Source organism: Muscardinus avellanarius, assembly GCF_963383645.1.
Source record: "Muscardinus avellanarius genome assembly, chromosome: 9".
Classification (NCBI taxonomy): domain Eukaryota; kingdom Metazoa; phylum Chordata; class Mammalia; order Rodentia; family Gliridae; genus Muscardinus; species Muscardinus avellanarius.
The window spans coordinates 48475286-48489791 of record NC_137795.1 but is presented as its reverse complement, the minus strand read 5'-3'; the positions used below and the strand labels follow the sequence as shown (position 1 = coordinate 48489791).

Genomic DNA, 14506 nt, shown 5'->3' with positions numbered 1-14506 from the left:
TCTTGTGACAATGAAAGCAATCAATCTGTTTGCCTGTCAGTTTGCAGAGCAGCCCTGGGTGATAGCATGATTCCAGACTGGTGAACTGCGAGAGATGGGTCGTAATAATGGCATTCAGGTTTTATATTGTCCTGTGTAAATGTTTTTACTGCTTTTTGAAAATAATAATAATAAAAAATACTTGGTTCCTTTTTACATGCCTTTCAATAGCGGTTTGTACATACCCTAAAGATGACAAAAATGAAAAATTACAAATGCGCGGTCACAGCTAAATGTCATTCCCTCCTCTGGCCCACTCCCTGATTTTGCTCAGTAAGTGAATTTATACATTAGGCAAATTCCCACCTCATCCCAAAATGAGGTCCTTGTAAAACCAAATTCTTAACCACTCTTCACTGATCCTTGCAAGAAGCTGTCAAGCTAGACCTGAAGGACAGTTGTCACCATGAGCAGTAAGGAGAGAATATGAGAACTGGATCACTGGGAGCCGATCAGAAGGCTCTGAGCAGCAGGTGTGGGTGGTGTGAGTTTCAAACACTAGGGAGTGTGTAGCATCATCTGTGTTTGTTTTGTTTTGTTTTAAGCAGTGTGTAGGAAGCTACCTGTGAAAGGTGTACACGCCTCCTGCTAATATGACAGGGAACATAAAACAAAGCATGGGATGAGGATTGGGATCAGAATTTGGGATGAAGCCCAAACAAAAACAGAATATAACTCAGAGGCAACTGAGGGAGGGAGGGAATGGTACCCAAGAGAATCCCTGTTCGGAGTTTGCAAGTTAAAATTAGCTCATTAAGAGAAATAGATGACCAGAGAAATAAGCAATGTATGGAGAATTTAAATCTCTGGTTCTGCCATGAGCTTGCATTTGAACAGCCAGATGTACGCTATGTAGAGAGCAAACTAAAGTGAAAAGAAACACATTTATTTCTTCAGAAAAATAGCACCTTTTCCCTTTTACATATGTAGATTTCCTTTTCACACTTTGAATTCATTTCTCTCTCCTTCCTTCCCCCCTCCCCCCTCCCCCTCTTTCTCCTCCTCCTCCTTGTCCTCTTCTTCTCCCAATCTCTCTTTCTCTCTCTTTTTTCCTTTTCATACTGGGGATTGAACCCAGGGCCTTTGTCCTTCAAACTACGCTCCCACTACACCCCTAGTCCTTTTGATTTTTTGTTTTGAAACAAGATCTCCCCAGGTTGCTGAGTCAGGCCTCAAACTGGGATTAAAGACATGTGCCACCATGCCCGGCTTCATTTTCATTTTTTTGTGTCAAGATATTCCAACAAAGTTCAGCAACTAGTCTTGATTGATACTTTCCTAAACTCCCGAAGCATGGAAGATGGTACATTATATATAATACTGAACAGTGTGTGTGTGTGTGTGTGTGTGTGTGTGTGTGTGTGTGTTACTGGGGATTGAACCCAGCACAGTATTCTGCCTGTGAGCTACACCACTATCTCTATTTTATTTTTATTTTTATCTTTTATTTTTTATTTTTTTGGTGGTACTGCGGTTCCTGGAAACCCTTCTACCTCCGGGGTACACTCCCAGACCTATTTTATATTTTTATTTGGAAAGAGGGTCTCTTAAGCCAGTGAGGCTGGCTTCAAATCTGCGCGATCCTCCTGTCTCCGCCTCCCAAGCGCGGGGATTAGAAGTGTGCACCACCACGCCCGGCTATTTTATTTTATTTTTAAATTTTGAAACAGGGTCTCACTAAGTTGCAAATGGCCTAAGTTTATGAGGCTGACTGTGAACCTGTTCCAGTCTCAGCCTCCCAAGTTCTAGGATTACAGGCGTGCGCCACCTTAACTAGCTAGTACTGAGACTTTTTTTTAAGCACTGTCTAGATGCCAGGCACTGTGTGCTAAACTTGTCACTCTCACCAGATCCTTCTGGGAAAGTTAACGTAGGGTTTAGGTAATTTAGACAAAGCCACAGAGCTGGCAGGTGGCAGAGCCAGGATTCAGGTCCACCTAAGCCTTTTCTACTGTGCAGGGCTGCAAGACGGTCTAAAAGTTATAGCTCAGCCTTGACTGCCTGGCATCAGAAGTTCCAGAATTAGACCCCCAAAGAAGCATAGTTACCAAGAAGCATATGCCTTTATCTCCAGGAACACCCATGTGAGCAGCTGGCAGGAGAGTTTTTGGTCCAAAACATCTACATTTCTATGTATAGGAAACCCAGAGAATAAGAAACTAGAAGAATTGCCAGTACTGGTGATTCAGGAAATGATGCTGGGTTGTGAGGTTCTAATCACTGTGCATTTTACTGGTGTCTTGGGTTTGAGGTGGAGACTTCAAGATACTAATTCTCATTATGATCTCCATAGGGGGATCACATGAAGCATTAGGACAGGTGTTAAATTTGAAGTGTCATCAGAGAAAGGCAACAGAGTCATTTGTTATTGTCCATGAGCCTCAGAGTACAATATTAAGGACATGGAGCCGGAAGCAGCCAGGATTCGGTGATTAAAAAGCCTAGTATGACATCAGCAAAGGATAGGAGAATCACACTCAGAAAAAGACGATTGTGGAATGAAATGAGGTTTAATCTGATTTTTTTTTTTAAAAAAAAGGTTTCAAGTTGACTTGACTGGTTTAATTTGTAGAGGTTAGTTGGGGATTTTATTGGTTGTTTTATATTCAATAACATCCTCAAGAATTTATTTGAAAATGAAGCTTTGGGACACATGAAAATAGAAATTAAGCTAGATCATCCCAAAAATCACTCACTTGGAGTTTCAAGTATCTCTCAAGGCCTTATCAGAAGCATATTTTATTTATTTATTTTGTGGTACTGGGGATGGAACCCAGGGGCTTTCTATCTCCAGGCTATACTCCCAGACCTACTTTATATTTTATTTGGAAACGATCTAAGTTACTGAGAGCCTCACTAAGTAGCTGAGGCTGGCTTCGAACCTGCGCTATCCTCCTGTCTTAGCCTCCCAAGTGCTGGGATTATAGGCGTGCGCCACCACGCCCAGATAACAGAAGCATATTTTTATTTTTATTTTATTTATTTATTTTTTTATTTTTTTTTGGTGGTACTGGGGTTCCTGGAAGCCCTTCTACCTCCGGGCTACACTCCCAGACCTATTTTTAGACTTTTTTATTTGGAAACAGGGTCTCTTAAACCAGAGTGGCTGGCTTCGAACCTGCGCAATCCTCCTGTCTCCACCTCCCAAGTGCGGGGATTACAAGTGTGCACCACCACGCCTGGCAATTATAAATTATTTTTGATATACAACAAAGTTTAAAAATCTAGAGCAAGAAAAATCTTTTTTTTATATTTTGACCTCAGATACAAGTATAAACTATGAATATGTCAGAGTATATTTTATTATCTGTTAGACTGAAGATACAGTGAATATACTCATTGCACAATAGAAAATTTTTTAAATTTTATTTTTATTTATTTATTTTTATTTTTTTTATTGGTTCACTGTATTCATACATCATAGTGGGATAAAAACTTTTGTAAACATACATGCACACATCGCCCAGTCAGCCCCCACCCGATCCCCACCCCATTCTCTCCCCATCCATCCCTCCCATGCTTGGCTTAGTGGTTGACATCTAGTATTATAGCAATTTATCCAAAATTAAAAATGATAATCTCACATAACAGTTTCATTTTTCTGATACCAAGCTTTTGATGACTAAAGATAACATTTCAATATTTCTTTTTGCTTTCTTTCTTACCAGAGAATATTTTTTTTCTATTTTTTTTTAGGTGAAACTATCATATATTTATATATTTATTTTTCAGAAAAAAAATCTATCCTAATATGGAATATGGACTCTAGATACCCAAAACGATCTTGAAAAAGAACAAAGCTAGAAGATATCTATTTTCTGATTTCAAACCATATAAAGCTACAATAATTGAAACAGTGTAGTACTATTCTAAAGGCAGATATATAAACCATTGAGGTTAAATAAAAGCCTAGAGATAAATTCTTCCCTATATTGTCAAGTTATTTTTGACAAGGTTTCCACGAACATTTGGTGGTGGAAATAATAATCTTTTAACTAAATATTGTTAAAAAATAATAATTACATGGAAAACAATAAAATTGGACCCTTACCTAATCCCATATACAAATATTAACTCAAAATAGATAAAAGACCTAAATATAAATCTTAAGACTATAAACTTTTAGAAGAAAATCTGGGTCATAAAACCTCACAACATTGAAATTGGCAGTGATTTCTTGGATATGATTTCAATGGCACAGGCAACAGAAGAGTATACAAACTCCCTAAAAAATAAAAAAAATATTGTATATCCAAACACAATGTAAACAGAGTTAAAAGTTACTAATAGAATGGAAAAAAATATTTCCAAATGCTTTATCTGAAGGTATATTAATATTCCAACTAGAAATCCTAAAAATTAACAACAATAAAGGCAAACAATACCATTTAGAGATAGGTAAAAGACTAACATAAATAATGAATCTCCACAGATAACCAATCTTAATTGTCTGTTGGGTGGAAAATCTTGTTTCTCTGGTTCTGGTGTGTGTTACCTATTTCTTCTTTGTAGTTAATCTCTTTGAGTATTTTCTCTAATGCTGGTTTTGAAGACATAAATTCCTTCAGTTTCTGTTTGTCATGGAAGCTTCTTATTTCTCCATCTAATTTGATAGAAAGTTTTGCTGGGTAGGAAATTTTTGGCTGGAAGTTGTTTTCTTTCAGAGTTTGGAATATGTTACTCCAAGCCCTTCTGGCTCTCATGACTTGGTTTGGGAAGTCTGGAGTGATTCTAATTGGTTTGCCTCTGAATGTCACTTGGCCCTTTGTTTTTGTTGCCTTTAAGATTCTCTGCTTGGCTTCCACATTGGTCATTTTGACAATTATGTGGTGTGGGGAATCCTCTTCTCTGATCCTATCTAAAGGGAGTTCTATAAGTTTCCTGGACCTGTGTATCAACCTCTTGCTCTATGTTTGGAAAATTTTCTGCTATTACTTCCTTGAAGAGATTGTTGATCCCTTTGGTTTCACTTTCTTTTCCCTCCTCTATTCCAATTATTCTTAGGTTAGCTCTCTTAAAATGGGCCCATATTTCTTCAATATCAGATTCCTGCTGTCGGATATTTTTTCCTAGATTAGAAACTATGCGTTCATTTTTGGAATGATCATCTTCTAAGAGCAAGATTCTGTTCTCCATGTGTTCTAATCGGTTGTTTGTGCTTTGAATTGAGGCCTTTACTTCATTAATTGCATCCTTTATCTCTTTTTGGCTCTCTCTGAGTTCTTTTCGAAGCACCTCTATTATTTCTACAGTTATTTTCCTGATTTGATCTTCTAGAAATCTCTGATTTTCTGTTTTATTGGGTTCTGATGTTGTGGGGTTGTGGGCATTCATTGCTCCATTGTTATTCCTCTTTCCCATGATTTCGGAAGTTTGTGCCTTCTCTGGGTTCTTCCCTTGGGTCACTATGACTTCACTTAAGGTGCTCTTCACTTAAGGATCTCGAGTCAGTAGTATCTCAGACCCCACTACTCCTTTACTGGGTTGTATCACAGAGTCTCCGACCCAGAGAGTCGATAGAGGCTGCTTTAGATTGTGTGGGGTGCCAGGTTGCACGTTCTCCTATGGTGTGATATCTCTGCCACCGCCACTCCCCCACTGGGTCAAGTCCCAGTGAGTACAGTACTGGGATTTCTCCTCCATGGCCCACAATTTGACTCACTGTTCTTGAGTACGCAGATATAGCTGTACTGGACTCGGTGAATTCGCTGCTGCTGCCACCGGTGGCAATATGGCGCTGCTGGTATGCCCTCGGCCGTGAGGCTGGTGTATTTCTTCTTGGTTTTGAGTTCCACTCTGAATCCCTGCAGCGTGTGCTGAGCTCAGCCACTGGGAGCTTTAGATGCTCCCTGCGCTGAGAAATCCCGCCTGGCTGTTCCGCAGCGGCTCACCTTGGCTTGCTGTAGCCATCCGGTGAACTCGCCACTGCCGCTGGCAGTATGGCGCTGCTGCCGCGTCCTCGGGCGTGAGGCCGGTGTATATCCTCTGTGGCTCTGAGCTCTGTTCTCAGTCAGCTTTCTCTCTGGAGCCTGGTGATTTTTTTGTTTCTCTGGTGATGGTTTTTTCTGGCTATGAAAGGCGCTGATTTTGTGGTACTGGAGATTGGTTGTTAGCGGGGCTCTTAAAGCCCCACTTTTCTCGGTCGCCATCTTCCCACTACACTCCACAATAGAAAATTTGACCTATTCATTTTCATTATCTGACCTTCTTTGTACTCTACACAGTTTACAATTATATTGACCATTTTCTCTCCATCCAAACTTTCCCAGTGGTCCTATTACTAAGCACAAAGGAAGATACCTAAAAATAGGAAGTTTTTATGTATAAGGTTAAAAATAAATTGAAGAAAGAGTATAGCTGTTAATGATTGCATGTAAGAAGATCAAGAGAATTAAAAAATAAGCCACAAACTGAGAATATATTTGCATAAGACATATATGAAACTGTTGTATAAAATATAAAAGGAACTCTGAAAACTCATTAATAATAAAAAAATAATAGCCGAGCATATCGGTACATCCCTATATCCCAGTACCTGGGAAGCTGATACAGGAGGATTGCAAGTTCCTGACCAGCCTCAACAATTTAGCAAGGCCCCCTGCAATTTAGTGAAAGTTTGTTTCAAAATTAAAATAAAATAGGGCTGGGATGTGGCTCAGAGGTAAAATGCCCCTGGGTTCAGTCCCCAGTACAACAGGAAGGAAGGGAGAGAGGGAGGGAGGGGGGAATGAAGGAAGGAAACAAAACACTTGATTTAACAATGAGCCAAAACTTTGGCAGACACCTTATCAGAAAGTTTTAAGCATGAGAAGATGCTCCACATCCTATGTCATAAAGGAAACACAAAAGCAAAGAGACAACACTACACACCTATTAGAATGGCCAGAATCCAGAATACTGACAACACCAAATGCTAGAGAGGATGTGGAGCAACAAGAGTTCTCATGCATTGCTGATGAGAATGTTAATGGTACAACCACTCTGGGAAAGTTAGAAATTTCCTTATAAACCTAAACGTGCTTTTACTACATGGCCCACCAGACATACTGCTTGGTATCTAACCAAGTGAGCTGAAAACTTGGGTTATAGTTTAGATCTTTTTTTTTTTTTTGGTAGTGGTACTGGGGTTCCTGGGGTTCTGGAAACCCTTCTACCTCCAGGCTACACTCCCAGACCCATTTTTATATTTTTATTTGGAAACAGGGTCTCTTAAGACAGCACGGCTGACTTCGAACCTGTGCGATCCTCCTGTCTCTGCCTCCCAAGCCCAGAGATTACAAGCAAGTGCCACCATGCCTGGCCTTAGTTTAGATCTTAAATGTCCCCCAAAAGTCATGTGTTAAAGGCCCAGTTATAAGGCTGATCACCACCTTTGGGGTGTGGGGCTAGTGGAAGGAAGTTAGATCACTGGGAGCCCACCCCTTCCTGTTTCTTTCTGCTTCCTGATCATGGTAAGATGAGCCGCTTCCTCCAGCAGGAACTTCTGCCATGATGTACTGCCTCAGCACAGGTCCCAGAGCAATGGGGTTGAGAGACCAGACTGAAACCTTTGAAATCAGAAGGCAAAATAAACATTTTCACCTTTTAAGTTGTTTGAGGATTATCTCAGAACAGCAGAAAGCTCACACAACTTATGTACACACACACACACACACACACACACACACACACACACACACACTGATATATTTAGCAGCTTCATAGCTGCCAAAACTTGAAAGCAGTTAAGATGTACAAACTGTGATACAACCAGACAAAGGATGTTAAAAAGATATAAGCTCTCAAGTTATGAAGAGATAGAAAATTGTATATTACTAACTGAAAGAAGCCCATCTATAAAGGTTACCAATTGTGTGGCCAAGCTGTAGGGACAATAAAGAGACCAATGATTGTCAGAGGTTGGCCTGGGGAAGGGTAAAATGGGCAGAGAACAAGATTTTCAGGGGAACAAAATTACTCATTATAATACTATAATGGTGGATACATGAAATTATAAATTTATCCAAATTCATAGTATGTACACCACCAAGAGTGAACCCTAATGTAAACTATGATCTTCGGGTAATAATGTCAAAATAAGTTCATCAATTTGTACAAATGTATGGCTCTGTCAGGGATGTTGGTAGCCAGGGGAGGCTAAAATGTATAGAGGCAGAGAGTAGAAACCTGGATAAATTCTGCTGAGTTTTCTGAGAAAATAAAACTGCCATAAAAAAGGGAAGGGGAGGAGAAGAGAAGTAGGTTCCAAGCAAAACAACCACCTAAACCTTCTATCTTAAGAAATTAGAAACTGAACTACTGAACATTTAGACTGATTATAAATAATTATAATGTACTGGCCGGGCATGGTGGTGCACGCTTGTAATCCCAGCATTCGGGAGGCTGAGACTAGAGGATCGCAGTTTGCGGACAGCCTCAACTACTTAGTGAGGCCCTCTGCAACTCAGTGAGACACAGTTTCAAATTAAAGAATTAAAAAAAAAATAGGGCAGGGGATATAGCTCAGAGGTCAAATGCTCCCGGGTTCCATCCCCAGACCCACAAAAAATAAAATAATGTACTGTATATTTTTAAGGCTAAAATAAAGGATTTTGAGTATATCCACCAAAATATTACATGGTACCTCAGAGATGCATATAACTTTTATGGATCAGTTTAAAAATAAATTTATGTTGTTTATAATAAAAAAGAAACTAGAGCTGAGCATAGTGGCATAAGCCTATAATTACAGCTACTGGGGAAGTTGAGGCAGGAGGATCACAAATTCAAGGCTAGTCTGGGAAACTTATGGAGACCCTATCTCAAAGTAAAATAGAATTGTAAAAAGTCTAGTGATGTAGTTCATTGGTAGACCACCCCTGGGTTCAACCCCCCAGTAGAAGAAAGAAAGACAGAAAGACAGACAGACAGACCAAAAGAAAGATTGAGCAAATGAATCTCAGAGCAACAAGAATAAGATTCAAGAAGATAAACAAAATAGAGACTAGAAAAACAGTTGAGAAAAATCAATGAAAATAAAGTGCTTTCTTTGAAAATCCATGTTCGTAGCAACATTATTCACAAAAGCTAAAAGGTGGAAGCAACTTTAGTTGCTCACATTCCTCTATGAAAGAGGAATGGATGAAAAGATACGGTAAACATGCACATTCGTACACACATGCACACAAACACACACAGAAATATTACCTTAAAAAAGGAAGGAAATTCTGACACATACTACAACATTGAAGACATTATGATAAATAAAGTAAGTTTGTCACAAAAGGACACCTATTGTATAATTATACTTACATAAAGTACCCAGAATACTGAAAGGCAGAAAGTAGATCAGTTGTTGCCAGAGGTTGGGGAAAATGGGGAATTACTTCTTAGTGGATGTAGAATTCCAGTTTTGTGTTATGAAAAGGTTCTAGAGATGGATAATGATGGCTGCGCAACAATGTGAATATATTAAATGCCATAGAACTGTACAGGTATAGAGAAAAATGGTAATTTTGTGTTAGATATATAAAAAAAAACCCAAAACATTGGTTGGTGGAAACGACTAACAAAGTTGACAACACTTTAACTAGACTGACCAATAAAACAAGAGAGCACTAATATTATTAAAATCTGAAACAAAAGTGAGTATATTAGTACCCAGCTACAAAAATAAGGAGTCTAAAGAGGATATTATAAATAATTTAACTAATAAGATGATCTACATGACGTTGTAGAGTTGCCTAAGAATCAACAAGTTCCTAGAGAATCAAACTACCAAAATTGACTAAACAGATCTTAGTAAGTTAAAATATTATGATAGGCAGTAAAAAAAAAAAAAAAAAAAATCAAAACAACTCTCTAACAAGGAAGAGCCTCAGACCAGATTGCATATTTTGACCAGGGTTCACTAGAGTAATAGAACTCACAGAATACATTTATGGAAAAAGAGAATTTATTAAATCACCTTATAGTCCAAAGCACTGTAGTCCCAAGTTTGACTATACAAAGAGAGCCAGAAGAACCAGAAGCTGGTCGAGTGGTCCAAGGGCTGGCATCTCAGAGTTAGAGCGACCACTAAATCAGTCTCAGTCTATTTTACAAAGGCCAGGAACTCTCCAGAGAAACGGTGGTGAAGGTCAGGTTCGAAGAGATGAAGGCCAATATGTCAGATGAGAGCAGCTGTGCTTTCTTTAGGAAGAACCACACTTGCATTTGTGTGCTTTCTTTTTCTTTTACCAAGGTCCTGTGCCTACCAGAACCGTACTGCCCACATTCAGGGCAGGACTTCTTCAGTCTGCCATTACATAAGCCAATCATCTTATCAACACATGCAAAATCACATAATCTCAGGTGTTTCATGATCCATCAAGTTGGCAATCCAGACTAAACATTACATGGTATTACTGACAAATTCTACCAATTATTTATTTATTTATTTATTTATTTATTTATTTTGTGTGTGTGTGTGTGTGTGTGTGTGTGTGGTACTGGGGATGGAACCCTGGGACCTTCTACCTCCGTGTTACACTCTCAGACCGATTTCATAATTTTATTTGGAAATAGGGTCTCACTAAGTTGCTGAGAGCCTCATTAAGTAGCTGAGGCTGGCTTCGAACCTACGGGAATCCTCCTGTCTCAGCCTCCAAAGTACTGGGACTACTAGCATGCATGGTCACACCCAGCTTTCTACCAATCATTTAAAGAACAGTCACTATCAATCCATCTCATACTCTTCAACAAAACGAAACAAAAATACTTCTCATTCATCTTATGAATCCAGTATGGCCCTGATAAGAAAATATGACAAATACCACAAGGAAAACTATGGAATAATATTCTGTTAAAATACAAAAATTCTTAATAGAATATTAGCAAATAGAATACAGCAGCATATTAAGAGGATTACCATGAACAAGTGGGGTTGATCTCAGAAATATAAAACTCAATAAATGTAATATATATCCCTATTAATAGAAAGATGAAAAAAAAACCAAGTGATGAGGAAAGCCATTTGATAAAATCTAACACCCTTCTAAAACACTCAGAAAAGTAGAAATATGAGAGAATGTTCTCAATCTAATTGAGGGCATTTTTAAAAAGCCCTTACTTAATGGTGAAAGACTAAAAATTTTCCCTCTGAGATAAGTACATGTGCTCTCCCCATTTATATTCAACACTGAAGTTCTGACCTGAGCAATTAGGTAAGAAAATGAAATAATAAAGGTCAGAATGAATGTGGGGTTATTTTAAGGCTGATGTAAATGTTCTATAATTAGATTATGGTGATGGTTGTACAGCACTGTGGATATACTAAAAACCACTGACTTATATTCCATGGTTACACAAGTCGTTTATATGATGTGAATATCTCAATTAATAAATAAATTGCACAAAAGCTTCTGGAGACCCATGCCCTTCCACTACTCAGAAACTCATTCCCTATTGATGAGTTTTATTTATTGATGAGTATTATTCCCTCATTCCTATAACTATTCATGTCATGAAAATTTTAGTCAACCAAGAAATTTATTTGCCTTGAGTCCATTTTTTCTAAAAAAAAAAAAAAAACTACATATTTACTTTAATGGTGTTTTTTTTTTTGTGTGTGTGTGTGTGTGAGTGTGTGTGTGTGTGTGTGTGTGTGTTACCGGGGATTGAACTCAAGGTCATTCTACCCCTAGCTTCATTTTTAATTTCTTATTTTGAAACAAAGTCTCACTAAATTGCTTACCTCACTAAGTTGTTGAGGCTGGCCTTGAACCTATGACCCTCCTGTCTCAGCCTCTTAAGTACTGAGATGATAGGCACCACACTTGGATCAGAAAATTATTTCTTTTACTGAGCCAAACTCCATGCATGATTTTATGTTACTATATGTGTGTGTCAATCATATATGTATAAACATATACATTTGTAATTATTTTAAAATTAAGCATATATTATTTTTACTTAAAAATTGTACATAAATTATATTGCTATAATTATATATGTCATTCTGCAACTTGATTTTGCGCATTACTATTTTTTTACTTATCCAAGCTAATATTTACACGTGTGTGTGTGTGTGTGTGTGTGTGTGTGTGTATATATATATATATATATATTTGACATTCTTTCTCATTACCTATAATTGGTATAGATTATATATGCTTTAAAATATATATTAATTCTAATTTCTCTAGAAATATGTGCAGTAAGTAAAAAGCACATCTTGAAATACACACAAAGGCAAATATAATGGTGAAGTACAAAGAAGCTTAGAAAAAGTGGAAATAACTCTGTATTCATCAGTGGGAGGAAGATAAAAGAAATTATGGCACATTTATAACATGGTAAATGATTATACAATATTTAAAAAGAAATTAGTAGACCTGTATGTATTGACATAAAAAGATTTCCAAGATACAAAAAATATATGGAACAATATGATCTCTTTCATGTTAAGAGTTAAAATTGTATATTTTAAATCACATATATATATGTAAATGTACTTTAGAAAAAGAAAAATCATTGGGTGGCTTTCAGTGAGTAAATGGATTTGATGGAGATGAAAGGAGATGCTTTTAATGTTTATTGTTAGATTTTTTAAAATGAGAATATGCTCTTTTATAGTATTTTTTTAGTAATTTATTGATGATACATAGATAAAGATGTATATTGTAAAGATGCATACAGTTGATGATACATAGACAAAATGATCAAGAAGAATCACCAAAGAACCAATTCCCAGGGCATACAATCAGGTAAGAGCTAACCAGATTACAAGTTTCTTTAATGGTTGCTACTGGCATTCTTATGCTCTAAAACGGTCACTGAAGTTTCCACTTTATTTATGCTTTCCTTTAAACCTGTTTAATTAAAATATAAGAAAGTAAGACAAATAGTTGTAACAAAATATACTTACCAACAAATTTCAAAGTTTTTGGTCGGAGAAGACAACCACGAAAATTCAAACACAACACATTTAGTCGCCACCTTTGCAAAGTAGACACTATATATTTATCTGCAATTATATTTCTCACCATGGAAAAGTCAATCTAAAAATGAACCAAAGGCATTAAGAAATGATAAATATATGTTTTGTGTAAAAATTTAAAATATTTAAATTATCTAGTACTAAAAGTATTTCATTGCAATCATTTCCAGATAGAAAAAGAAACTAACATATTATAGTACTCTCTATATAAATTTCATAAATAAAAAGGAACACATACACACACACACACAAACAAACATGCAAACACAATTCCAAAAATGATCTGAGTTGGATAATAAAAATATATAGTACATTAGGATATGTAGTTATTTTTTAATTCTGTGAGTTAGTCTTATGCACACTAAGCAAGCATTCTACTACTAAGCTATATCTACAGCCTCCAAATGGCCTCTTAATATATAAAATACCATCCAGTCTCATGAGTTCAGATATACAAAACAAGGTAACAATGATATATTAGATTTCAAAAAGCAGAGAAAATTTAAATTTTGAAGCAAAAAGTACTCCATAATTCCATATACTTTTGTGATTATAAATCACTCCAATCTTATAGAAATTTTTACTGCAGATATAATCATATATTTTTAATGAGAAATAGGATGTCCAATACAGAATTTTAATAGCAAGAGAAAGAAACAACCTAAATGTCCTTTAATGAGACTGACTAAATTGAGAAACTTCACACAACAAAACACTGAACAAAACTGAATTCGGTGGCGGTGGGGAGGACCCAGCTCAGAAAGAGAAAACCTAAAGCAATAGGATCCAACTATGCTGCTCTGTATGTTAAATTCAGTCCAGAGACAAAATTCACAATATCTAGAGGACTTAATTGGCCAAATACTTCATGAATATGCTCCTCAGTGCTAATCTGATGAGAGCCGGTTCTCAGAATTCAAGATCTGCCCTCTCCCTCACAGTGCTGGGATTGAGCCCAGGGCCTCACACATGCAGGGCAAGTACTCTACCAACAAGCTACATCCCCAGCTTTATTTGTTTGTTTGTTTGTTTGTTTGTTTTACTTTGAGACAGGGCATAGCACTAATTTGCCCAGGCCAGCCTCAAACTTGTAATTCTACTGCTTCAGCCTCCCAAGTAGTTAGGATTATTGTACATGTGCCACAAGGCCAGCAAGAGAGAATAATGATATTTAGTTGGAATTAACAGAGCATTGCAATAGGAATACATATGCAAGAGTAAACTATGGGAAAATTCAAGAAGATTAAGGCAAGGAGAATTTTTTAAGGTGTAAAGGATTACATAAAGATATCTTGAAACAATAATCCTTGGGTACCAGAGTCAATAATAAGTGTGAGACCAGGCTAACATTAAACAGAGAGTTGCCGGGCATACATTCCTACAGAAGTGTTTTCTGTGTAAAGTTATGTTGGCCTTTGGGCAAGGTTGTGGCTGTGATGGAGTCTTTTATGAATGGCTCTTGTTATCAGCCATATATGCAAGGGATTCCCCCGTCATAACTTCCAGCTT

At 37.2% G+C, this 14506-nt stretch overlaps 1 protein-coding gene across 1 annotated transcript in view; it reads right to left on the bottom strand.

The window, feature by feature from the left end:
• The window catches only part of FBXL13 (F-box and leucine rich repeat protein 13), a gene marked incomplete at both ends in the record, with an annotated part of 242481 nt that overhangs the window by 135303 nt on the left and 92672 nt on the right, over positions 1-14506 (bottom strand). The window contains one exon of the mRNA XM_080701187.1: positions 12926-13058. Coding sequence (XP_080557313.1) covers positions 12926-13058 — 133 coding nt within the window. The remainder of the gene's footprint in view (positions 1-12925; positions 13059-14506) is intronic.